Genomic DNA, 26,057 nt, shown 5'->3' with positions numbered 1-26,057 from the left:
GCTCCATACGAACGTTGCGTGAAAATCCTGTCTGGTCATCAACATAATTTCGAAAAAGTATAAAAACATTGGAACTATAGATAGTATATAATTAATAAAAATAAAATTTGCTTAATTGAAATATTCATTTATAGAATCTTCAAAGATGCGCATGGTCTCCAGATGGTAGTAAAGTATCAGCCGGTTCATCAGACAGATTTCAATATATTTGGGATACCACTAGTCGTAGAATATTATATAAATTACCTGGACATAATGGCTCTGTAAATGACGTTGATTTTCATCCAAAGGAACCAATAGGTAATATTTTCTTTCATTATAAACTTTGAATGCATATATATCAAAATATAGAACTATGTAACAAAATAATTATATTTTTCAGTGTGCTCTGGATCAAGTGACAAACAAATATATATAGGAGAAATCGAAACATAATCAATACTTTATAAATTATACTTTTGTATATACAAACGAGTACTACAATTTGTCTTTTATTGAAAAAAATGAACGTAAATTAGTCATCATCACGAATAATATACATATTCGTCCGTCGATAATATTATTCTCTTGTTTATCATCAGCGCAAAAATTTTAATCGAACGAATGTACTGACATCTATAAACGTAATTCTCTACCATACTCTTTGAGCTTTACTACTACTTGCCTATTCATTGTTACTTACTTAAGAAATAAAAATAATAATACCCCCAGACTTTAGAGACATATAACACGTATGTAGGTATTAGGAGACATTATTCTGAAAAAAAATCATTACTCTGAGAAACATTACTTTGAGAAAAAATTGTTTCAGTACGATCATATAAAATAGAATAGGATTAAATAGGATTGAATACGACAAAATAAGATCGTACAGAGTCGAATAGATCTGAATAAGACCGTATAAAGCCTCATAGATCAAATGGGATCGAATAGGTTCTAATAGGATCTAATAGAATCGAATAGGTTTGAACAGGGCTGTTCAAACGTATAGGATCGAATAGGATTGGTCGATAGAAATCAAGTAAGTTTGAACAGTGGATACTGTCAGATCGACAAGATAGTAAAAAATCGTTTCTGATTGTCTTTGGTCGGGATAAAGATATCTTTGGCAGCTTCGAGTATCTTCGACGATGTTCGAGTATCATCGGATATTTTCGGCAATCTTCGGATGAGACTGACAGTACTCGAAAATTGCCGAAGATGCCATATGCAACCTCAGACAAAAACCAAATTCGACCGAACCAAGCTGTACCGAGTCAAGTCGAACCGAGTCAAACCAAACTGATCTAAACCGAGCTTAGAATTGGTCCGGGCTGAACCGAGTCAAACTGTGCCGAGAGAAGCTGGGATAGATCGGACCGAACCAAGTCGATCCAATTCTATCCAAGCCAGATGAAACTCGACCCAACCATAACAAATTTCGCTCTTTTCTTTGATCTGATACTATCAGCTCTTATTTGATTCGATTGGGATTTGTTCAATCCTATTTTATCTTATTCGATTCTATTCGATTCTCTTTGATCCTATTCAATCTTATTCGGTATTATTTGATCCTATTTGATCCTATTCTATCCTCTTCAATTCTACTGGATTCTATTCAGTCCTATTCAATCCTATCTGATTTTATCCACTATTATTCGATTCAATTTGAACCTATTTGAACCTATTCGATTTTACTCAATTCTATTCAATCCTGTCCTTCCCTGTTCCGTCTTGTTCGAACATTGTCCTAGATTTTTTTATCGGTTTTCAATTCAAGGAATTGTTTACAAATATCACACTAAAAAAATATTTCTTCCTTGTACTCTTAATTCTTGATCTACCTTTCTAAAAACTATATGTTATAAAACTAGATTGTGCTTCTTTTTTCGTTTTATTTCGTATAAATATTTTTAATAGTAACTGAGAAAAAATTGATAAATTTTATGGTTTTAATTTTCATATTACTCTTAAAAGGGAGATTAAAGATTTGACGCTTTTTCAAAATGTTTCTGGCAAGGATCTTTCTTATGGAAATTGTCCCAGTTCACTTTTGCAAGTTCATCTTGCTAATATATATTTAACATATTTAAGATATTTTAACATTATATGCAGTTTTCTCAAGAAAATTATTTAATTTGTTTTTATTTTTTAATATCGTTCTTATCAAAAATATATTCTACAATGTTTTAAATTTACGAATATGCTTTTACTGTAATTATAATTTCAGTAAATAATGGCAAAAAGTAATTTTCTTCCGCATGATAAGTATATACGTCATAACAAAAAATTGCTATATATGATAGTATACTTCTTAAACACAGTTAATAGTTTAAATTTTGCCAATAATATCAATGAATTTAAGCATATGAAAATAGAGCTATACAGTTAATAGATTAATCGAATTACATAATTGAAATTATGGAATTGTCCAAATTTTTTATTTTATCTTTCGTTTTTAGTCGAATACATAGAATTATAAAAGCTTTCATTTCTCAGTACTCTTGTGATATTCACCATAGTACCTCTTAATGACTGCAGATATGTATGCAAGAATCACGCGAAATTTCGAAGTGGCTTTCTATTGACACTCGACGAATTCTCTTTCTACTTTTCTCTATTTTCACACATTTGTTCGTCATTCTCCTAAAATAATATATTTATTGTTAGAAAAATGTAATTATTCGTCGCACAACGTCGAATTCTATGTAAAAAACCCTATTCTATTTTCATAGCAAAACACGTTCAAAAAACTTTCTGCAAATTTGTCTAATTTTTAAATATATTGTATTTCTTTAGTCATTCCGAACAAATATCTTAACACAACTTGATTCTATGAGCCGTTTCTGCGCTACAAGCCCTAGAACAGCGTTACCCAAACCAATTTTTACGATATATTGGGATTCCGTGAAAAATCAATAAGTTCCCTAAAAAATTATGAAAATTAATATTATTTTATTATTTTCATGCGTTTTATTTTACGTAATTAAAATTCAAAAATAAATGTTCGTTTTGTTTTCTTAACTTGCATATTTACTTACTTAATTTATTTATTATTAATATCTATCTAACTTATAAAATAATCAATGTTACATTAAAATTTTAAGATTTGTGAAGTTATAGAAAAAGGTTGAGAAAACGCTACCCTAGAAAATCCAGATTTAACATATCAAGTATAGAGTTTTCGATTGGTTATATATGACCTTCGGTCGAAGTGCTTGCGCACGTGCATACATATGTATATATGTTTAAGTTTAATATATATTGATACTACAGTTTATACCGAATATTACAATCAAATGCTACAAATTTTTATATAATAATTTATATAATTTTTATATAAATTCCTATAAATTTTTCTAGGGATCTCATTTTTCCATAACGCCAACATATTCTACATAAAAGAACAAGTATCCTTGGTTCGAAAGAATTCTTTATCAATCTTCAATTTTCTGAAATATTTAGCGAAATATAGCAATTTTTAAGGAAAAGTACAAAGGATAAAAAATGTTTCAAAACAAATTTCTTATATTTATTCATTTATACGCTTTAATGTTTATATTACATGTACACAGACATGTATTTGCATGAGAAGAAGTAGGAAATAATAAACACACGAATTAAACACTTCGTGTTTCATACATAACAGTACACAAATAATCCTAAGAATTAAATTTATTAACACGAAACAAACATTTTTTTATCTTTCGTACTTTTAAAACTATCGTTTATTGACATCTTTTAAATTCCAAAAATCTGAAGATGTTTATTTTGTTAAACATCTCGGAAAATCAAAGATGAACGAGAAAATATTTCAGTAAAGAGATTCGTTCTTAAGTAGAACAAAAATTCCAATTGAAAAAAAAAGAAAGAAAGAAAGAAAGAGAAAGAAAAAAAAACGAAGTCGATTCACAAATATTAATCTTATATTTCTAAGATTTACTGCTTATCAGATATTATCAGATTAGAAAGGAATCTCGTGCAAATAAAATCATTTTCTATATGACTATAGAAGGTTTCGCGATATGAACGGTTCCGCTTATCGGAACTCAAAATCGGAACAGCTACAACTCCAACAATCTTCTCTTACACAATGAAATAAATAAATGCAATTTAACACGTAGGAAAGTCTGTTGACGATTTTTTGATAAGTAAATAAAAAAGAAAGAAAGCGAACTTTGCTCCGAAAGACAGAATGAAAGCAAAGTTACGTAGAGTGAATAGGCTGGACGAGAGGAGGTAGGGATTGATGCCGTCGACAATTTGGAGGCTCGCCGTGTGTCTCCTTGGTGTACGACAAGATGATCGTAAGAGAAGAGAACGTAAATACTAGAAAATGAGAAGCAAAAAAAGGAGAGAGAGAGAGAGAGAGAGAGAGAGTACGCACGTGTGCGTGCGTGCGTGTATGAACAAACAAGAGGGAGGAGTACGAAGAGGGTCGAAGTTACAGGACGCTCGAGGCGTTTGGGGCATTCGGGGCGCGTCGTGACGGCATGACGTATCGAGCGTGCGCGGCACGCAGTGTGACGTCATGATCACGGCCTCAGTCAGGTCGCGAGCACGTGAACAACACGCCTGTGATCACGCGTTGAACGACTGATCGGTCTTACAGGATTGGTCGAGTATGGCGAGCCCCTCCACACTATTGGCCAACAAACTACACGGCCACATGATCAGACGCAACTAACTGGGCACACGTCGGGACTACCGACCTGAGAAAGCTTCATTGCGCTACCAGACGTCCGTTAGATCGAGTTTGCACTCCCATTTTGTACTACGCGAGCTCATTACATTTCCGTAAATGAGAAAACGTTGGTGCGTTCCAGAAGAAGCTTCGCATTGATTTTGAACTTTATTATAAACGGAGCTAAGAAAAGATGGACGCGAATCAAACTCCCCTGTCTCCACCAGCCTCGCCCCAGTTCAAGCACGTAAGTCGAAACAAAATTAAATATACCGCCGTATAATCTGTCGACCGACGCCCGCGAAATACGAACATGTTTCTACAACGCGTTTTCGGTGTCGCGTCGTAATACGGATTTTCGTTACTCCGACGTTGTTAAATCGTATTAACGCTAATTTCATTAACTCGTACTTATTCCTCCGCCTTGATATTTCTCTTGTCTTTTATATATTTTGATTAGATTCTATGTTCGTATCCTGAGCACGTTTATCTCTAACGACTTCAAATTTGAAATATTCTGCTATACTCGAGCAAATCGAGGAAAAAAGAAAGAAAATTTTTAATATATTCTTTTATTACTACGCAGAAAGAACTCGCGTAGATATAAATTTCTCTTTCGTCGTTTCTTTCTTCTTCGATAAAAAGAAGGAAATTAACTCGTGAGAAATGATAACTGATATTCCCATTTATTCTCGCAGATCGAGCCACTACAGTCGTCATTCAGTGTCGCAGCTTTGTTAGGAGACAAGCTATTGCAAAAGACGGCGATGACCGCAAAAGCGGAGGTGGCGAAGGCGGCGGAGGAGGCGGCAATGACGGTGGCAACCGAAGCGAATGCGACAAAGCGCGATCATGAAAATCCGCAACTAAACTTGCCTCTTACTCCTCAGCCCTCCGATTCGGAGGAAGATGAGCCGCCACGGAAACGACGTTACATTGAACAATGCGAATTAGCCAAGGTAAATATAAACGTAAATTTAATAAATACACAAATCTCGTGACTTTCGAGCATTCGTTTGAATTTCGAATACACATAGAAACTATTTTCTCTAAGATAAACTTTGATTCTTATAGTTGCTTCTTTATGGAACACCACCACCCAGTCCTGAGGCAACTCGAGTGTCAGTCATAATGCGCGCCAATCGTGACGGAACTTGCAGTCCAGCCAGTATACCTACGAAGCTGCCCGATTCTTGCCCGTCCGAATGGGTACCAAGTACGATAATACGGCAACGTACCGTCGAAAGCAGCAGTAAGAGCTCGGACGTGCGTTCGAGTGGTAACTCGACGGAAGTAAACGTCTTGAAAAGTCTCAAGTTTAAAATGAGCTTGAAAAAGGAGGAGATAATCGTGAATAACAAAAATACCGATCGTGAGACCGGTCAGGCCAAGTTACAACCACTTGCCCCGAAACCAGCACCGATCATGGTAACTGGAATTTTAGGATCGTCATTGGTATTACCACAGACTCCGTTATTGTTGGTCACTGCGAGTACGTCGACTCGAGCTAATACCGTAGGAACCACGAGAGGAAACGTTCACTGTAATGAATCAGCAGCACGAAGACGCGTCTACGAATGTGAATATCCCGGCTGCGGCAAAAATTATTTCAAATCTTCTCACCTGAAAGCGCACATGCGCACTCATACCGGAGAACGACCCTTTCCCTGTCCGTACGAGGATTGCAACAGACGTTTCTCACGCAGCGACGAACTCTCCAGACACAAAAGGACTCACACAGGAGAAAAGAAATTCGCTTGCACGATTTGCCAGAGAAGATTCATGAGAAGCGATCACTTGGCTAAACACGTTAAACGTCATACCAGGGAAAGGACTTCCTCCTCGTCTTCGAATAGCAATGGTAGTAATCAAATGCAAACGGCATCTGGTGTTAGGCTTAGTATCTTGCCTGTTATCGCGCCAAGAATAACGCCACCGACTCATCGAATTCTACCGCCACAGCTTGCAGCCTGACAGCAGCAAGCTTGATGTTTTGTCGGAATACTTTTTGCAAAAAAAGAGAGATCGAAGGGAAAAAGAAACGTCGAATATTCGTTTCCTTCTTATCCCTTGGATAGAAGCTATTTGCAGGTAGCGGTAACCCTTTCGTTACCTTCTTAAAGTTCAAAAATCCGACGTCGAAAAAATCTTTCGTCGGATAATCTTCCTGTCGTGCTTCTAAAAAATCTTTCATTCAATGAAGGAATTATAAAATATGAGAAGATGTACTTAATGACGAATGTCAGAGAAATATAGAAAGAGAGCGGGATAAAGGAGAAGAGTATTGAACCAAGTACCTAAGTGTGTCTGTGATCTGTGATCGTTGTCTTTGACTGATCGTGAAATAAAGAGTATTTATTTAAAGGAGATAAACTGTTTAAACAATTCATGTAAATAACAGATATGTTAATGAACTATGCTAACATTACGACTTTGTTAACGATCGTCGATAGGCATTATAATTATAGATTATATATCACCGCCCAAGGAGAAGGTAATAAAATACCTTTTTTTCCTTGCAACGATGTAAGACTTCTTTAATGTAAAGATAAAGAATTTTTATACACAAATGGAAATTAATTAAATGACTTCTATACTTTCATAAATCGATGTAGTTGAGCATTTGTTTTTCGCCGCACCTTATCCTACTTCTCGCCGATCGATAGATCATTGTCTTCCTTCGATGAAACTTTTCTTAACAATACACTGGACAATTTATTAATTATCTCATAAAATATTTTTTATGGAAATGGAAATGCAAAAATAATATTTGATTCTATTAAAAATCGCTTTAAATCTTCCAGACAATCCAACATTTTCACGTAATTCCAATAGCATAAAAAAAAAAACGCAAGACCGCCGCACCATACACTTTCTTTACATATAATAAATATGTACGTCATCATTAGGTGTATAAATCATGAATAGTGAATATGCTAAATACATTTATAACATTCATTGATGATTCATGGAGAAGTTCGCGGTAGAAAAGTGATTTCCCTTTTATTTTGTATCGGCCACGAAAAGTTTCCATCACGCGTCATGCGAACGATCGACGATTTTAGCGCGTGTAGATACGTAGGTACTATACACGATATCGGACATCATCGATTAGTATCCATATGGCTCTAATCAAAGATATATCCCAAAAAAAAAGATCAAATTGAAAAAATACGAAGTTATGCAATTATTTTCTTTCACGACTCGATACCGTTAGAAATGTACATTACATGTGTGAAACAAGTTCCTTACGAATTTGATATTTCAGATACAAACTTTCTCTTTACACATGTACTTTTTTTGCTTTTATCTTTCTTTTTTTTTATTATTATTTTTTTATTTTGTTATAAAGAGAATAGAACTACTTGTTATAAATACGAACGAATGTAAAAGTAACACGATACTATACTGAGCCAATGATAAGTTGTTGCGTACATATTTGTGCATATTAATAAATAACGCTGATAAAATCGTTCGATAACGTTGCATAACACGTAATATTAATCGAATTCGATTGTATATGTTGAGAGAAAAAGTATATTATTAATAGCATATAATCGCAAATATAAACAGAAGGTAGTACGAAAGTCAACATTTTTTCATTGATACGTGATCGGAATCACAGCTATTTGCGCTGTAGTCCTATAATCACTCATGTCTCCAGACTTTAAACAATGTCAATAGAATGTTATCAGACGATGGTGCGATAACAAGTACGAATACATGTTAAATCTATTAATTGTATTATATTTTCATAAGTCAATCGATACACGTTGAATTATTGTAGAAATTTCAAAAAATATTTGCTTTAAATCGATCATTACTTTCTAATATTTCTAAACGGTGATGAATCATAATTATATTTCATTTTTGTCTTTTAAAGCTAATTACATACGTCTATAAATAATATGTTTTGGCATTGATAATTACAGATCTCTTATCTTCTTGCTCGAAAGCTCGAAGACGTAATGATAAAAGAAAATTGATAAATTATAGACTTCGGAATCTTTGGTAGTCGTCAAATCTATTTTACTCTTGGTATTCTTTAGTTTACTAGAATAGGGTAATAATTTACCGGTCAAACGGGAGAAATCTTATCAAAGGTATCTCGTGAAATCTCCTGCTTTCTTGCATCAGCCAAGGACTTGGTCTCTTTTAACGTCGTATATATTATAAACAGGCACAGGAAACTTGTAGATGATGTAAAATGTCTTACCGATTACCTGTATAAATTATATATATATATATATATATATATATATATATATATACATATATAAATTACTTTTTATAAAAGTTATTTGTAATAAAAAAGAATTTATGTAAAAAGAAAAACGTTTCCATAGCATTAACAGATTTTCAATGACTAAGATTATATACTTTGCAGATATATTGTACTAGAGAAAAACAGGTATATAAATTAATATAATCGCTTAAACGAAGTGTTATATATATTCAAAAAACTAAAATTGCAACATTTATTGTAAGTACGAGTAAACGGAAAAAAAATTATTACTTTTCTGTAATTAATATTTGTTTAACGTTAATGTAATCGAGATAGATAAACAAGATCTTTTTTTTTAGCAACGTGTACTTAATTATTCATGAAAACGAAAGTGCAATACTCTTCTGATGTTGCATCAAATTATATTTCCATCTTTACGTATGTATATTCATACTGAACAAATAAAAAATATATACAAAACAGGTTTACTGACATTGCTATGCAGTTAAGAATTGATTCGCATTTACAAGCATAGAATATTTATAGGATACTGGTAGTGAATGCATTCAATAATCACATTTCTAATGGTTGTATAGTAAAATAATAGCACTATATTTCATTAGAACATATTTCCGATATATATACGTTTACACTTTATCAACTTTCTACAAGAATAAAGTTATTATAATATGTATATATACATACATATGACAACAATATAGGATGATCATATAAAAATTATAAAAGATTTTATAAACTATACAACAGTATAAATTGCACCATTAAAAAATAATATAGCAAGTATAATGTTAAAACACGCTGTAAATAGTTTGCCAGAATATAGTGCTTATTTGGAAGATAAATGCTTGTGTACTTAATATTAAATAAAAGTTACAAGTATTTGACATTTTTATTGTTTATGGAATTTTTTCGTCGAATCAGATGCCATATCGTATAATGTTTGGCACGGTTTAAAAGCAAGGCCATAATGACTTTGGAATTCTTCCATCTTTTTTACTAGTCTGTGTGCTCCATATGAATCTACCCATCTAAAAGGTCCACCAGTGAATGGTGGAAAACCTAATCCAAAGACGGCACCCACATCTCCTTCCAACTAGAAACGATTAAAATTATGCGTTATCATACAAAGCAAATAAGCTCTCGTCATAAATTATTAAAATTACTTACAGGATTTGCTAAGATATTCTCTTCTAAACAAAGTACCGCTTCGTTAACAAATCGAGATACCATTCTCATTTGACGATCTTCAAGAGAAGTACTTCCTTTAGGCTCAGTTGCATATTTTTTCAAAATATTTAATGCCTCGAGATTAACATCTTTGTTCTTCGTATTCTTTTCGTATACGAATATGCCTTTGCCCGATTTACGGCCTAGTAAGAAAAAGATATTTCATAATTTTGTGAATTAACAATAGAGTGATGATGAACAAGCAAATGTAAATAATTACCAAGGAAGCCAGCTTTGACCATATCTAACATAATATTCGCGTTTCCTCCTGTAAAACGTTCACCCAAAGCTTTTCCTAAATCTACACTAATATGTGCTCCTACATCGATACCCACTTCATCAGATAAAGTTGCTGCACCTACAGGAAATCCAAATGATTTGGTCAACTTGTCCAAAATTACAGGATCAACACCTTCCTATATCCAAATATTGCGTTATTCATATAAATATTATTACTAATTATTACATAGAATTTTTTAATAATTAAACAAACAATAATATTTCTCCACCTGCATCAATCTAATTGCTTCTGAAATCATGGCAGAGAGTATTCTTGTGGTGTAAAATCCAGGTCCATCTCCAACCGTAATAACAGTCTTGCCTTGTTTCAAACCAACTTCTACAGCTGCTTTTATAGTTTCATCTGCTGTACCCTTATGTGTAATTATTTCCAATAATTGCATCTTATCTACTGGTGAGAAATAATGCATGCCGATCACCTACACACAATAAATGTATTATTATATATTAAATAAGAAAAACATTTAACTTTATTTTATAATAATAATAATAATAATAATAAGCATACTTTTTCTGGTCGACTACTTCCAGCAGCAATCTTCGCAATAGGAATCGCGGATGTATTCGTTGCGATAATGCAATATTCTGGAGCATGTGCCTCGATTTCTTTTATGACTTTATGTTTAACAGCAATATCTTCAAAAACTGCTTCAATAACTAAATCTGAATTTTTGAATAAATCGTATTGTAACGTGGGCTCAAGATTAGCCAAATATTTATCTTTTTGGATTCTGAAAGATATGTTATACTTTTAAATTCTTATTATAAAATATTATTCATTTTTATGCAAACCTGGTAAGACGATGTCTTTTGACAGCATTATCTAAACCCTTTTGAATTTGACCCACTCCACGGAACAATCCTGCTTCATTAGTATCTTTCAAAATAACATCAAATCCTTTGTCAATGCTTACTTGCGCAATACCCGCACCCATCAAACCAGCACCAATAACAGATAATTTTCTGCGCATGCATAATAAACATTATTCTCATAAATATAAAAACTAATTTATAAAATAAAGACGTACTTGACAGCATTCTTTGGTACTCCAAAACGATTTCTTTTACAAGCAGTTTGCCCAAAAAAGAGACTTGTAAGACCTTTGCACTGGGGAGTAATTGCTAATTGACCAAAAGCTTTGGCTTCTGCTTCAGAACCTACGGTTGGTCCTTTATCTAAACCGGTACGAACTACCTCTAAAATTTTCAAAGGTGCAGGATATAGTCCTCCTGTCATTTTCATAACTTGAGCTTTTGCTCTCTTAAATATTTGGTCTTTTACAAAGTCAAAAGTTAAAGCATAATTCATAATTTTATTTTGTATTGACTTTGGATTACGATCAACTTTCAAATTTCCATTTGCTATATCTTTGGCAGCCTTTATAGCAATTTCTTCCAAATAATGTCTAGTACTGTAATAAAATATCCATAATTATCCATATTTTATATTAAGTTTACGTCATATATATCCAAAATATATACAATTTATATGATTTATGATTTTCCAATCATTTTCAACATACTTTTCTTCAGACGATGCAACACCTGGACCAAGATGATTAACCAACATATCAACTAATCCAACTGTTTTAGCTTTCTTTGCTTTAAAAGTTTTGCCAATAAGAGTCATATCAAGCACATTTGGAACAGAAATAAGTTTAGGCAACCGTTGTGTACCTCCTGCACCGGGAAGAAGGCCAACCATTACTTCTGGTAAACCTAGACCAGTTTTGGTATCATTAACAGCAATTCGATAATGACATGCCAATGCAACCTACATAAAAAAAAAAATTAAAATAAAAATTTCAACCAATTGTTTTCAAAATCAATATTTCTTTTCTATTTATTTAAAAAAAAAAAACTGAAATATACCTCCAAACCACCACCAAGACAACCTCCTTGAATAGCTGCTACAATTGGCTTTTTACTTTCTGCTATATTATTTAAAATTTGTTGACCACTCTTAGATATATTGTAACCATCTTCTTCTGTTAAACACTTTTGTAACATAGTTAAATCTGCTCCTGCTATAAAACTACCTGGTTTGCCGCTTATCAAGACAGCAGATTTAACAGAACTATTATCTTTTATATCCTTTAAAACAGCAGTTATTTCTTCCATTACTTCTGAATTTAATGTATTTACCTATTAAAAATATTTAGATTATTAAAACATTTAAGATTAAGAAATTATATAATACTATTTTAGTCTCTATTAAAAGTTTATCATATCTTAAATTAATATAATATTCATAATTATATTTTAAACATATCTTTAATATTTTATATAAATATTTGAATAAATTCAACAAAAAAACATACAATATAATATTATACCTTAGTCCCTGGGGAATCTAAAGTAATAACTGCTACATCGTCAACAACTTTACATTTAAAATGTTTTTTGCTTGGCATACTTGTAAGTGTTCTTAAAGGTTGTGGTATCACTGTAAAAGTATTAAACAATATATATATATTATAATAATAAATTAAAAACAATTTATGCAACAATATCAACTTTATTATTATCAATTTTTTCATTTATCAAATTAAAGTGCATATAAAAAAATTCCATTTTTCATAATCACCTGTATATATAAAATTAACGTTTTTACGTGAAAAACGCGTAAGTGCTCCAAATATTCTATAATTTGCCATGTTTTCTTATTCCAAACTAACTGTACTATTGCTATTCACATTCATGAAAAAGAAATACCAACAGCCCTGAGTACAAAGTTCAGTACAATTCAATCCTATATTAGTCTAGAACCTGCACGTACTTCTTAAAAATGATATTACAACCGATAAAGAAGAAATTTTTTTTTTTTTTTGATTACAACTGTAACCCATCGACCAACGATAAAATTTGAGGAGATAATAACGTAACTTAGAATACTTTCATATTAGTCGATAACCGAAACATCATTTTTGCTTCAAATGTCAGAAATATGAACTAATTGTGAGTGAAAATTTAATATCATTCTAATATAACGTGCGTGTATCTGTATGTGTAAAAAAAATATCTATTATATCGAAAATATATATTAAAAATAAGATCAGCTCTATACTATATTATATTATTATATATGGACATAAAATTTTATATTATTTATTAAAATATGGAATATTAACAATTTCGAAATAATTTATCGATCACACCAATGTTAATAGACTTTGATGCAAAAAAAAAACAAATAAATTGATATTAAAGCAAAGATTTTATGATTATTAATAGTTCTTAAAGATAAGAATTAAAAAAATTTTCTATAAATTCTAAAATTATACGATATAACAATCGATGAAAAGTGATTAATAATTAAAAGAAAGAATGTTCATTGTTGTCGTCATTAGTTTTATTTTGTATCCCTTGATCAATATATCTATATATATTTACCTACTAACAACAACTACTTTGCAGTAAAAATAGAATATTGATAACAAGAATATAAAATATTTATGAAATCTGTCGAAATAAGTATGCGAAAAGTATTTCACAATAGATGGCGTTAGGACGAACTTGCTTTACATTCCACCAGGAGATACGATCCTCTTTTTCGCACACTGATGATTCTCATTGCTGATTGGCTAATCGAATAGATAGCGAGTAACGACTTTAGCCAATGAGCAATCTACAATTTATGTAGGTTAGGGTAGAAAAAATAAAAGAAAATAAAGAATATCCAATCGAGTTTCCGCCTTTATCTTAAAACTTTGAAACGATAGTATTTAAAGTATTATAATCAATCATATATTTTTAAAATGAAATTTCATATGACACGGTAATGCGAATTAATTAATTAGGAATTAAAATGAAATGAAAATGAGAACACGAAGAGAAGTCTCAATATAGTTAATATGCTTAGTTTCATAATTCCGTTTCATACGACGCTTATTAATAAATTGATGTTTAAAAAGAATAATTCCATTTTTCCCCACTCCTGAGTGATTCAATAAAGTAGGACATGCGCGTTTTATATGTTTGTTTCCTTCTCAGTTCGTCTCTATCGTGATAGGGAGTAAGTTATATGCGTTTTATATAAAAGTTCCTCGTATATTCTATTTAGTGAATTACACATTTTCGATTTGTATTATAATTGTTATTATGTCATTTTGCATTTAATGTTATATTAATTTACAAATATTAATTGACAAAATTAATAATGCCGAAAATAACAAATATAGAACGCGTAAAATCATTCCGTGGAAGACAGCGTACAAAAAATCCCCCCCAAAAAAATACCCTACAGCGTCGAAGAAAATTTCAAGCGCATCAAAAGGCGTTGAAAAATGAAATTGCATTAACATCAACAATATTAAGCGCTCAATCATCGATTATCGATAATGTTAACAATACAGCTAATACATCTACAAATAACGAGATGTCTAATAACACTTTATTAAGCTCTATTGAGCCAAGGATACCTTATATAAATTTCAATGCCAATAGTAACGCTCATCGAAAATTTCAAGAGAAATTTTCAGACAATCCGTTTGGCTTTTCATGTGGAATTTGTGATCAATTGTGGTTTAAAAATGATCTGAAAAAAATTACTTCAGAAGATCAACAATTGTTGATCGCAGAATTTCCGAGAGTTAATTTGGATACTGTAATGGCGTGTAAAGATTGCATTAAATCTCTAAGTCGCGGACACATCCCTATTTATTCAACATCCAATGGTTTTGTGTACCCACAAAAACCATCTCATCTTCCCGAATTAGATTTAGTATCGGAAAGACTCATTTCCCCATACATACCATTTATACAAATCCGACGATTGCGTCATGTTCATAAACAAAATGGGATTTTCGGACAAATTATAAATATTCCTGTCTCAGTAAATAATATTGTACGTCAGTTACCAAGAAATATTGATAATGATCATTGCATCAATGTTCATATTAAAAAAAAAAACATTCATAGATCAAGCTACTTAATGGGTTTTGTTAACAAACATAACATTAAAATATGGTTACAATATTTAACGACAACCCCTCTCTACCGTTCTTACGATATTACAATTAATCAATCTTTTTTTGATAATACGGATAAGATTGATGTACAAAGAGATGAAGTAAGTGAAGACATTCCTATCGAATGTGATAGAGAAAGTCTTATTGGACAACAACAAACGCTGTTATGGAATAATGAAAAATATCTTCAAATAACACCAGGGGATAGAAACGTATCACACGACGTATTATTCGATGAACATGCAGAAGAATTATCTTTCCCCAATATTTACTTTGGCCAGTCCAGAATATTCAAAGAAGGATTACGTGTTACACCTTTCATGATGGTTAAAAGTGAACTAAAACGATCCGATCGTCGTGGAGTAACCCCATATCATCTGCTTTATGTGGCAATGAAAATTATGAAACTGACAATTTTTCATATTCTTACAATCGCTTTCAAACATATCGATAAAGATTTTAATATAACACGAGAGCAAATTGAATCAGGAAAATATATCAATCATTGCCTAGAAAATAACCATGCCTTTCTTAGATGCATACCAAATTCAAATTGGTACTGGGCCGAACGAAAAAGTGATTTATTCGCCATGATAAGACAATTGGGAAAACCTACGATGTTTTTGACACTAAAAGCCAATGAAATCGGTTGGGTTCATTTACTTCAAATTTTATATAAATTGAAGAATAACGGTAACGAGATTTCAGAGAAAATGGTATCTCAGTTGAGTTATATTCAGAAAAGCACCCTGATTAATGAGGATGCAGTCACTTGTGCGATATATTTTAACAAACTTGTAAACGTACTGATAAGTTTGCTGCAATCGAAGAAGTGTAATCCGTTCGGGAAATACCGCGTGATCCATTATTTTAAACGAATTGAATTCCAGCATTGCGATAGTCCTCATGCACACATTTTACTATGGCTTGAAAACGCTCCAAAGGATATGCTTGGTACTGATAAACAGAATGCGATTTCTTTGATTGATAATCTCGTTTCTGTGTCCGCAAAAGAATCATCAGGAAATATCAAGTTCCAAACCAATAGACATACTTTTACAGATATACCTTCGCATAATAACAAAGTCACTGCAAATAAAACGCAGAAATATCGATTTGAAGCGCCATTTATGCCTTGTCGTTCAACAATAATTTTAAAACCCATGAAAAAAGAGGAACCTGGATTTGCCGAATATGTTCGAGATTACAAGAGTATCAGAACTAACTTGGCAACCTGCGATTATCGGGATATAAATGCATTTTATAAGGACAATCACATTTTTTCTGACGAACATTATACAAATATACTTCGAGCTGGAATTACTCGACCTACGGTTTTTGTTAAACGAGAACCTTCTGAGAAATGGCATAATACGTTTAATCCTTTTATCTTAAACGTCTTACAATCGAATATCGATATTCAATTCATCTTAGAGGAATATTCTTGTGCTGCTTATGTTGCGGAATATATAAGTAAAACTAATAAAGGCATCAGTAATTTGCAACGTCAGATTATAGAAATAATGATTGAGCATCCCGAATTCGATATTGTTGAGATCACTAGAAAAATGAGTGTAGACATGCTTCATACAGTTGAAATTACTAGTCAGGAAGCTGCTTGGTATTTATTACGCGAACCAATGTCAAAAAGTTCTACCGTTATAGCTTACATACCAACTTCAAGGCCAATTGAACGGCAAAGGATTCAAAGAACTCAAGAAGAATTGGCACGTGAGGATTTAGACTATGAATCAATAGATATTTGGAAGGAAAATTGGTTCGATAAGTATGAAAATAGGCCTGAGGAATTTGAAAACATCTCGCTTGCACAATTTGTTGCAAATTACGTACGGAATGCGAATAATACATACGTAAAACGAAAGGAACCACGCGTAATACGTTATCGAAATTACGACATAGATACAGATTTCGATGAATATAGACGAGAAATGGTCACTCTACATTTACCATTCAGGAACGAAGAAAATGAAATTCTTGCAGAAATGAAATTCATTGGACTTTACGATAAGAATAAAGATTTGATTCTACGAAAGCGCAAAGAGTTTGAATACGATTTGAATATTCAAGAAACAATCGAAATTTGTAAACAATTATGTCGTGAAGCGGAAATTCTTGATGATGAAGCTGATGTACAAGATTTTATTCACTATCAAGTAAAGCCTGGCACATTTCAGCAGTTATATAACAACGAAAATATGGAAATAAATCGTGATCTAACAGTTGCAACTTCAAATGAACTCGGGGTTATTGATAGAGAAAGAGAAAATCTAACAACTATTAACCGATTTTATGGACTGATGCGGATGGCATTCAATAAATTAAATGCAGTAGACAAAGTATTGTTAGATTTCATCTCCAACAGATCGAATCTATCAATATTTTTATTCAATTGCAAAAGTCTAAAAGATCGTATCACAAATTTCAACGATGTTATTGTACAAAAATCAAAGATTTTGCTACTCTCAGAAACATGTTTGAACAACGAAGAACAACTAGACAATCTAGACAATTTTAATTTCATCGTCCAATTCAATAGGCCTGGTATAAGAAATGGCGGAGTTGCAATTCGTACAAATTCAAATAACAGGACAATCGTTGTCACCGCTCATATGGATTTGAATTTATGTCAAAATGACTGTTCAACAGTGAATTGTACAGCAGTCGGAGAAATATGCACAGCTTTTTGTTTGTTAAAGAATGGACAAACAATTCTCACCGTAGCTATATATATTACACCAAATAAATCAATTTCACAAATTATTGATTTTATTCATAATGTCTTGCTCGTATACACCACAGAAGGTGCTGCTCTACTTAATAAAAATTACGATAAAATGCCCATAATTCTGAGTGGGGATTTCAACGTTAATTTTGCATCAGCTGAAGTACAGTCACTAATTGAATTTCTACGTACGAAATTTAACTTATATATGAATAACAATCCAGTAATGTCAATTACAAAATCTGGGACTACAAGCAACGCAGTATTCACCAGATATTTAAACGATCTAAAATCTGCAATTTATACATCATATTTCAGTTATCATAAACCAATAGTCTCTTTGTTGGATTATAAAGGAATGGATACGTCCGGAAAATAATTATATGTATAAGAAATATTGTATAAAGAAATATAAAAGAAATATAAAAATAATATGTTCACATAAATATTATTACATTAAATTGAAATATTTTTATGAAAAAATAAATGTACTAAATTAAATTGATTCCATAGATTTCACTTCCAACGCATGTAACAACCACGTATCCATATTTTTTTTTATATATTTTTGTATTCTTTGTTACTCGGAAACAATCGTAATTAAACTTCTATCTATTATTCCTATTCAGGGAGGCCACAATTAAGTAAATAAGCATACTAAAAACGATCAGGCGCCATTCTTTGTAAATGCCGCCATTGGCAGCATAGAGCCAGTTGCTACCTTAAAAAAAGTAACATTTTTTCTTAATACCGGCATTAACAACTTAGTGTCGCTACTTGTGCTGTTGACGTTTCCTTGTAGAAAGCCTTTCTTCGAAGAATGGAGAAAACTCTATTATTATATCATATTTCTTTTTCGAAACTGAATTTTTTGATTATGACAAATTCATATATATATATATATATATATATATATATATATATATATGAATATATATATATTGAATATATTTATATAGACAATAAACATTATATATGTACAATAAATTAAAGAAAATGTTTAATATCTAAATATTAGTCATGTAATTAGAATGTTTTAATTTTAACATTTTTTCTAGTTAATAGATTTAAATCATTAAACGAGGAAAATGATATATTTATTTATTTATAAAATAAGTAAAATACAGATATAATAAGATAATGTATCCTAAAAGATACATTTATTATCATTCTTGTTATATAGGCATTCACATAAACAAATATATGTATACGTATAAATAATTAAACATAGTATATATGTATGTAAAAATATAACTATTTGCAAATATTAGATCTTTTTAAGCACTATTCTCTATCACTTAACATTATTATATAACACATTAAAATACTAATGTTGCGTATAGTTACAAATGAATATTTACATCTGTATGATAACTACAAGCGATTGCATACATTTGAAGAATACCAAATTTTGAATGCTAATGTTGGCTACTGTTGACTACTGTTTTTAAGTGACATGGAGTGGACGAATTTCAATAATTATATATAATATTTTTATTAAACAGTGATTATAAATATTATTTTACTATTGCTTTAAAATGAACAATTAAATTATTCTAGCTATAAACTTTTTTCTGAAAAATATAATAAAGGATGTCTATACTAAGAAAGCGTTTCTACAATAATTATTTATTTATATTTACATTAATTTTTATTTTTGTGTTGTTTTTCTGTGAATACTTTATATATTATATAGTGCTTTCACAGGTTAGTAAAATTATATGCCATAACATAGATCTTTATTTGTTAATTACATGTAAACTAAGTGGTTTTTATGAATTAGTGTAACTGGCCATCCTTAGACCCACATAAAGCTGTTTCGTCTGTTGATACACCAAAACTCGATGAACATCCTGTACGAGCAATATTCATTTCTGATACTCATTTACTTGGTCCAAAAAGAGGTCACTGGTTTGATAAATTGAGAAGGTTATAAATCAGCATAATATTTATTATTGTAATTTAATTTATATATTTTGTAAATTATTAACAATTAAAGATTACTTTTTTAATTATTATACTTATCATTATTATCAAATAAATTTTTATTATTTGATATTATTATGTTCAATAAAAGTAAATAATTTGTTTTCAGAGAGTGGCAAATGTACAGAGCATTTCAAACATCAATAACAATTCATAAACCAGATATAATTTTTATCTTAGGTATATAGAATATATATACTGGTATCAATAATGAAGTTGTACATATAAACTATTAACAACTATTGTAGGTGATATATTTGATGAAGGTGATTGGTCTAATGATAAAGAATTTGACAATTATATATCAAGATTTCATTCATTGTTTTCTGTATCAAATGATATTCGCCTTTTTACTATGGCTGGAAATCACGACATAGGATTTCATTATGGTATTTTTAACAATTATATTTTATGATAGCTATTTATAATAATTACTTTCTAGAGCTGCTTACTATATAGTGTTAAGTAATAATATTTTAATTTAAGTAAACTATAATTTTTTTTTAGCCATAACACCTTATTCAAATCAAAGATTTGTAAATAAAATGAAAGCACCGAGTGTTCAAAGAATCAGCACAAATGGTAATCATTTCATCTTAATCAATAGTATGGCATTAGAAGGAGATGGTTGCTTTCTGTGTAAATCTACAGAAATTGCAATAAATAAAGTTGCTGGTAACTTTTATAAATTTATTATCATATTAATAAATTAAAAAAATTTAATTATTAGTAAATTTGTAAAACAGATAATACTTTTTTTAGAACACTTAAAATGTGCGAAAGGAATACGAAATAATTGCACTAAAAATGATGAATTATCCATATACAGTCGTCCTATTCTTCTTCAGGTTTATTTATAATATATTTATATATAATAATATTCAGTATAAAATAAAAAGAAATTATATTTTTTTTTTATTACAGCATTTTCCATTGTACCGTACATCTGATGAAATGTGTAATGAACTTGATGAAGCACCGCATGAAATAAAACGCTTACAATTTCGTGAACGGTGGGAATGTTTGTCAAAGGAAGCATCTGAACAAGTAAATAAAGTATTCTAAATATTATCCGTTTTATTTTTAAGTATATAAAATAGATGAATTTAAAGCTTTTAGATATTTTAAACCCAAGACTGGTTGTTGATGGTCACACTCACTATGGTTGCAGAAGAATACACAGAGATGATATTTTGGAATTTACTATCCCCTCCTTTAGTTGGAGAAATATCGATAACCCATCTTTCTTGTTGGTAAGCTTTTTAATATATCAAATATTTTGTTAAATATGATAGCTCTGCAAGAGTTATATGAAATTTTGTTGTAGGGTATATTCACTCCAAATAATTTTTCTGTATCAAAGTGTTACATGCCAGTTGAATCTACTGTGATCTTAATATATATAATAAGTATAGCATGCATTTTCATATGTTTAATTATAAAATATATACCTAAAACAATTCTAATTGTATTTCTAAAGATGAAACCACAATATTAATCTGGTCTTTCATACATTTCTACATATTTATAGTTCTATTATTTTAGTATTCCAAATAAAATATAGACAAAGGAAATTTTATCTGTACATTGTTTAATAAATGTATGAATATAAGCAATAATATTAAAGAAATTATACATCAACACATGTCATGGGCAGATATGTTATTTACATTATTTATAGCATAAAACAAAAATTTTTTTTAACTATACACATTAATTGTTTACATTTTGTTAATAATGAATATATATTATTAAATATATTAAGCCATATTTATAAAATATAACTATATTATGAATAAAAATTTATATAATTTTAATAAAGAGGATTATAAATCCTATTAATATTAAATAATAATGGAAATTATATATACTAATAACTAAAAGACTATACTAATAACTAAAAATGTATACAATGTTTATAAAATTATTAGTAAACAAATCATATTTAATCAAATAGATATTCATAATAATATGTAAATTACCCATGACATATTAAATTAGATATTTTTTATATTACGAACTAATAATTCATATATATAATTAATTCAACTAGGTATCATTACATTATAATAAATAATAACTAATGCATCTATCTTGATCTTCACAATTTACAAGGATTGACAAATAATACTTCCTCTGCTTCTATAAATCCTAAGTACTTCTACCATTAAAAAACTAAACAATTTAGATTTAAAGGAAACATAATACTTCTATAATATTTTTGTGATGCATGAAAAAATGTGTCGATTTTTACACTGAAAATAGCTTTATAAATTCACATACATATAATGTATATCATATAAACTATGTATAGTTCTTTGTAATTTATTAATAGCATTTTGTATTATGTATGTAAATGTTGTTTTAAATGTATGTTTACATACATACATACGTACATAAAATGTATTACTTTAGATTTTATTAACTCTTATTTTGCTTCATAATTTAACAAGCAGATATACTGCTTTCATTTTAATCTCACAATTAAAAAATAATCTAATACTCACCATGAACAAATAGATAAAGTTACATTCGCACAGCACTCACTTAGTTCATTTATGACAATTATGACTAATCTATTTAACTGCTGCATATATTTTTCGAATGAAAGCATATGCAGCGAAGAAGCCAATTGTACCAGTTAACAACCAAAATGTAAGCACCATTAAAGCTGTATATGCAAAATACATCAACGTTGGAACCAATTCTGTTATTTCTAATTTGGTCATAAAGTAAAAAATCGAATATGCTAACATATATACAGCTGATCCACCATTAACTATAAAACTTCTCCACCACCATCTATAATCCTGTAATTAAATAAAGATTACGATTAATTATTAATTAAACATATAAATATGAATAGTATAAAATATGTCATAATATACATACTTCTGCGCATAACTGCAAATACACCATAACTATAGATATTTGAGAACATGAAATGACAAGAATACAAAATACTAAAAATAAAAATCCAAAAAGATAGTAAAATTGATTTTCCCATAATGCAGTCAAAATGAAGAATAATTCTATGTACACAGCACCAAATGGTAGTATACCAGCCATCAATGTACTGAAAAATTCGAAAAAAAATGTAAAGCTCTCTTCTACATTAATATTAAAAATATGATTTTAATATAAAATATGTTAAAACACTTACCAGAATATTGGATTCATATACCATAACTGATCTGGAATTTGCCTAGGAATTTGATTTGTTCTCACAGGATGTGTAAATGGATGTTTACGATAACCAAAGAAATATCCAAGATATACTAAAGGAAGTGAGATACCAAACCACAGACAAAGCAATGCTAACATAGTAGTAAATGGAACTGCTCCTGAACTGTGTTTTCCCCATATGAAGAAATTTAGGAAAAAGCATGTAGTAAACACTATACCAGGATAAAGTGTTGCTGTCTACAAATTTCATAAAATAATTTGTCAATGAAATGAATCATGTCATATTACTGATTATATTTTATCTATATTACCAACTTTATAAACACATTTGTTAACTTACCAATAGTGCAGCTCTTCTCCATTCTCGTCCTCGCATAGTTTTATAGAGGCGTGCGGAAAAATATCCAGCGATTGATCCAGAAAATACAAATAAAAATATAGCACAAGTTCCTAATGCTCCTCTACTTGCTGGTGAAAGCATTCCAAGCATGGCAAAAACTGTAAATAAACAACACACATATAACTGTATACAAATTCTGCAGTAAATATATTTAAAACAATTATTATTATTATCTTACATATTGTAATTAGTGCCATAAAAAATATTTGAATGCCATTGCCTATCACTGCAGCAAACAAACGTGAATTGGGAGGTGGTCTGAAAACATCTCCGTGAACTAATTTCCAACCAGTCTCTTCAATGGTTTCATCTAAACCAGCTAAACTATCGCTGTCACCTGCATTATAACGAGCTATATCTCTTCTAAGAGTCCTTACCATGATCGTTGTAAGAATACCTGTGGATAAATTATTTAAATATTATTAATGGATATCATCTTTAAAATTATAAGTTAATAATAAAGTTATAAAATAAAAAACTAAACAAAAGTTATTTCATTTACCATATAGAAAAAAAACTACAATGAGTGAATTTATAATAGAGAACCAATGAATTTCAACGTCATTCATTCCTAGATATGTGTCCCATCTGCTTGCCCAACTCACATCTGATTTTTTCCATTCCACAGAATATAAGAATAACAATCTAGTACTTTTAGGATTAACAAATTGCGGGCTTGTTTGAGAAGGTAATATACATGTGTTTCCTTCATATTTCAATTGATTTATATCAACTGATCGAGCTTCCACTTCAAATTCTACTACTCTAAATTGATTTCTACAAAGAAGCATACAAATATTGATCTAACATATGTACAAAATAAATTATATATAAAACAACATAAATCATACATACTCTCCGTGTTCGTGATATCCTAATTTCAATATTAAATGATTATTAATATAAACTTGATCACCTATAACACCTCCTAATCTATATCCATGATAAACTACTTCACTGTTAGTTCCTTTATGAAATTTCTTCGTAGCAGCTGGCAAATTATCTATTAATCTATATGTAAAATGCAAAATATGACATAATAAAATAGAAATTGCTAAAGAAACACAATATAAACAATGTACACTTTGTCTTACAAATGAACGGAATAATCATGCTGAATACGTTCTATTGCACATCGAGATTCTTCTTCATTCCAGGTCATTGGATTATTTGGTCCATGACATAAAAGTCTACAGCTTATATCTTGTTTCATCATAACTTCATATGGTGTATTTACAATCCTGGAATTAAAAACAAAAATTAATATTAAATGTAACAAACATGTAAAAAATTACATAATTCTTAAATCTTACCTATCACCACGTAATACTTCTCCCAAATTTTCTGATTTATAAATAAATGTTCCATTCTTTGGTCTACAAAACTTAAGAGAATAATATTCATATGGTAATTGTGTATGAGTACTTGTCATTTTAACTGCTTTAACATCAATTTTTTGTCCTTTCTTAAATTCAACTGGTGCAACACCCGGTACATAAAAGCCATTTGTTTCAATTAAAAAAGATATTATCACAAGGATAGAAACATTCCTTTTTATTCTTCCCTGTTTGAATAAAAATTAATTTATAATATCATACTTAAATTTAAAAGAAAACTTATCGAACATTTATGAATATAAATTATATATATATATATATTCTTGTTTTATATATATATATATAATGTACAATGTCATATAGAAAATGTAACATTTTTCACATACATATATAATTAATTAAAATAAGCGCCAGTTTGTTTTGTTTGCAAATGCAATAAAATTTATAACAATATTTTGTTGATATAGAAGTAGCACAGGATTTTTAAAATTACAAATATCAAACCAAACTCGTAAACTAAAAATATTATTTTTATCATACATTGTATTATCCTATATTAATATTTTCCGATAAAGAAAATATATTGTATGTATGTGTTGATTATCTAATTTAAAAGGACGATGCACAAAACCGTTCCTACCATTCCTACAACTTTATATTTATTAAAGGCGCGTCACGCCGCTCAACAACTTGCAACTTGCTGCTAACCACTCACACTATTCACTTTTACGTCAAAAATGATATTTACTTATACTTGAAGTTCTTCGCGAAACATCTGATAAGTAAGCCAACGATGAGTAATGTTTTTATAAAAAAATCCCTAGAATTTGTTACTTTCCTAACCTTTAGTATATTGCAGATTGCAGTATTGCCAAGATCAACAGAAGTGCGTTGTACGGTAATACTAATATTAGGAAGATCTACGATTTTTATCAATGTATATAAGTATTTTAGAGATCGTTCCAAGACTCATGTCTAAAATTCGATATAAATATAAGA

General features: G+C 30.1%; 5 protein-coding genes across 7 annotated transcripts in view; 3 read left to right on the top strand and 2 right to left on the bottom strand.

The window, feature by feature from the left end:
• Positions 1-639, top strand: part of LOC127062874 (U5 small nuclear ribonucleoprotein 40 kDa protein) — a 1,831-nt gene extending 1,192 nt beyond the window's left edge. Inside the window, exons 4-6 of the mRNA XM_050991817.1 lie at positions 1-57; positions 135-300; positions 383-639. The exon at positions 1-57 is cut by the window's left edge and continues 216 nt beyond it. Coding sequence (XP_050847774.1) covers positions 1-57; positions 135-300; positions 383-435 — 276 coding nt within the window. The 3' untranslated portion in view covers positions 436-639. The remainder of the gene's footprint in view (positions 58-134; positions 301-382) is intronic.
• Positions 640-4,659: 4,020 nt separating this feature from the next.
• On the top strand, positions 4,660-7,269 carry LOC127062873 (Kruppel-like factor 3). The gene is made up of 3 exons (XM_050991816.1): positions 4,660-4,910; positions 5,362-5,622; positions 5,738-7,269. Exons 1-3 carry the CDS (start codon positions 4,857-4,859, stop codon positions 6,635-6,637), a joined length of 1,215 nt encoding a protein of 404 aa, XP_050847773.1. The 5' UTR covers positions 4,660-4,856; the 3' UTR covers positions 6,638-7,269.
• Positions 7,270-9,476: 2,207 nt separating this feature from the next.
• LOC127062145 (trifunctional enzyme subunit alpha, mitochondrial) lies at positions 9,477-13,935 on the bottom strand. The gene is made up of 12 exons (XM_050989859.1): positions 13,830-13,935; positions 13,024-13,124; positions 12,773-12,882; positions 12,309-12,581; positions 11,960-12,210; positions 11,465-11,848; positions 11,229-11,399; positions 10,945-11,167; positions 10,646-10,855; positions 10,357-10,552; positions 10,077-10,279; positions 9,477-10,002 (listed from the first exon to the last, which is right to left on the bottom strand). The coding sequence occupies exons 2-12, from the start codon at positions 13,091-13,093 to the stop codon at positions 9,799-9,801; spliced, it is 2,295 nt and encodes a 764-aa protein (XP_050845816.1). The 5' UTR covers positions 13,094-13,124; positions 13,830-13,935; the 3' UTR covers positions 9,477-9,798.
• Positions 13,936-19,407: 5,472 nt separating this feature from the next.
• Positions 19,408-21,633, top strand: LOC127062131 (metallophosphoesterase 1). The gene is made up of 9 exons (XM_050989827.1): positions 19,408-19,856; positions 19,933-20,078; positions 20,245-20,315; positions 20,384-20,524; positions 20,643-20,810; positions 20,898-20,983; positions 21,060-21,182; positions 21,248-21,388; positions 21,463-21,633. Exons 1-9 carry the CDS (start codon positions 19,743-19,745, stop codon positions 21,631-21,633), a joined length of 1,161 nt encoding a protein of 386 aa, XP_050845784.1. The 5' UTR covers positions 19,408-19,742.
• On the bottom strand, positions 21,193-25,865 carry LOC127062130 (transmembrane 9 superfamily member 4). 3 transcript variants are annotated; one of them, XR_007781072.1, is made up of 11 exons: positions 25,699-25,865; positions 25,035-25,285; positions 24,816-24,962; positions 24,577-24,732; positions 24,224-24,498; positions 23,900-24,118; positions 23,662-23,819; positions 23,299-23,558; positions 23,028-23,211; positions 22,643-22,945; positions 21,193-21,432 (listed from the first exon to the last, which is right to left on the bottom strand). XR_007781072.1 is itself a non-coding variant. In XM_050989825.1 (10 exons), exons 1-10 carry the CDS (start codon positions 25,699-25,701, stop codon positions 22,712-22,714), a joined length of 1,887 nt encoding a protein of 628 aa, XP_050845782.1. In that variant the 5' UTR covers positions 25,702-25,865; the 3' UTR covers positions 21,193-22,711. The 3 variants fall into 3 exon arrangements, 2 of the variants coding, with proteins under 2 accessions (XP_050845782.1, XP_050845783.1); XM_050989825.1 differs by having other exon boundaries at positions 21,193-22,945; XM_050989826.1 differs by lacking the exon at positions 25,699-25,865 and adding an exon at positions 25,445-25,676 and having other exon boundaries at positions 21,193-22,945.
• Positions 25,866-26,057: the final 192 nt, after the last annotated feature.

Source organism: Vespula vulgaris, chromosome 3, assembly GCF_905475345.1.
Source record: "Vespula vulgaris chromosome 3, iyVesVulg1.1, whole genome shotgun sequence".
NCBI lineage: Eukaryota > Metazoa > Arthropoda > Insecta > Hymenoptera > Vespidae > Vespula > Vespula vulgaris.
Note: the sequence above shows the minus strand (reverse complement) of the source record. Positions and strands in the feature narration are given on the sequence as shown.

Coding starts and splice junctions, on each gene's coding strand:
- LOC127062145 (XM_050989859.1), bottom strand. CDS start 13,093: ATGGCAAATTATAGAATATTTGGAGCACTTACGCGTTTTTCACGTAAA. Junction 10,553..10,645: donor AAGCAATTAGATTGATGCAG/GTGGAGAAATAT, acceptor ATTTGGATATAG/GAAGGTGTTGATCCTGTAAT. Junction 10,280..10,356: donor GGTCAAAGCTGGCTTCCTTG/GTAATTATTTAC, acceptor TTTTCTTACTAG/GCCGTAAATCGGGCAAAGGC.
- LOC127062873 (XM_050991816.1), top strand. CDS start 4,857: ATGGACGCGAATCAAACTCCCCTGTCTCCACCAGCCTCGCCCCAGTTC. Junction 4,911..5,361: donor CCTCGCCCCAGTTCAAGCAC/GTAAGTCGAAAC, acceptor TTATTCTCGCAG/ATCGAGCCACTACAGTCGTC. Junction 5,623..5,737: donor AACAATGCGAATTAGCCAAG/GTAAATATAAAC, acceptor TGATTCTTATAG/TTGCTTCTTTATGGAACACC.
- LOC127062130 (XM_050989825.1), bottom strand. Junction 24,499..24,576: donor GGATATCACGAACACGGAGA/GTATGTATGATT, acceptor GCTTCTTTGTAG/AAATCAATTTAGAGTAGTAG. Junction 22,946..23,027: donor ATTTGCAGTTATGCGCAGAA/GTATGTATATTA, acceptor ATTTAATTACAG/GATTATAGATGGTGGTGGAG.
- LOC127062131 (XM_050989827.1), top strand. CDS start 19,743: ATGTCTATACTAAGAAAGCGTTTCTACAATAATTATTTATTTATATTT. Junction 20,811..20,897: donor TGCAATAAATAAAGTTGCTG/GTAACTTTTATA, acceptor TACTTTTTTTAG/AACACTTAAAATGTGCGAAA. Junction 20,984..21,059: donor GTCGTCCTATTCTTCTTCAG/GTTTATTTATAA, acceptor TTTTTATTACAG/CATTTTCCATTGTACCGTAC.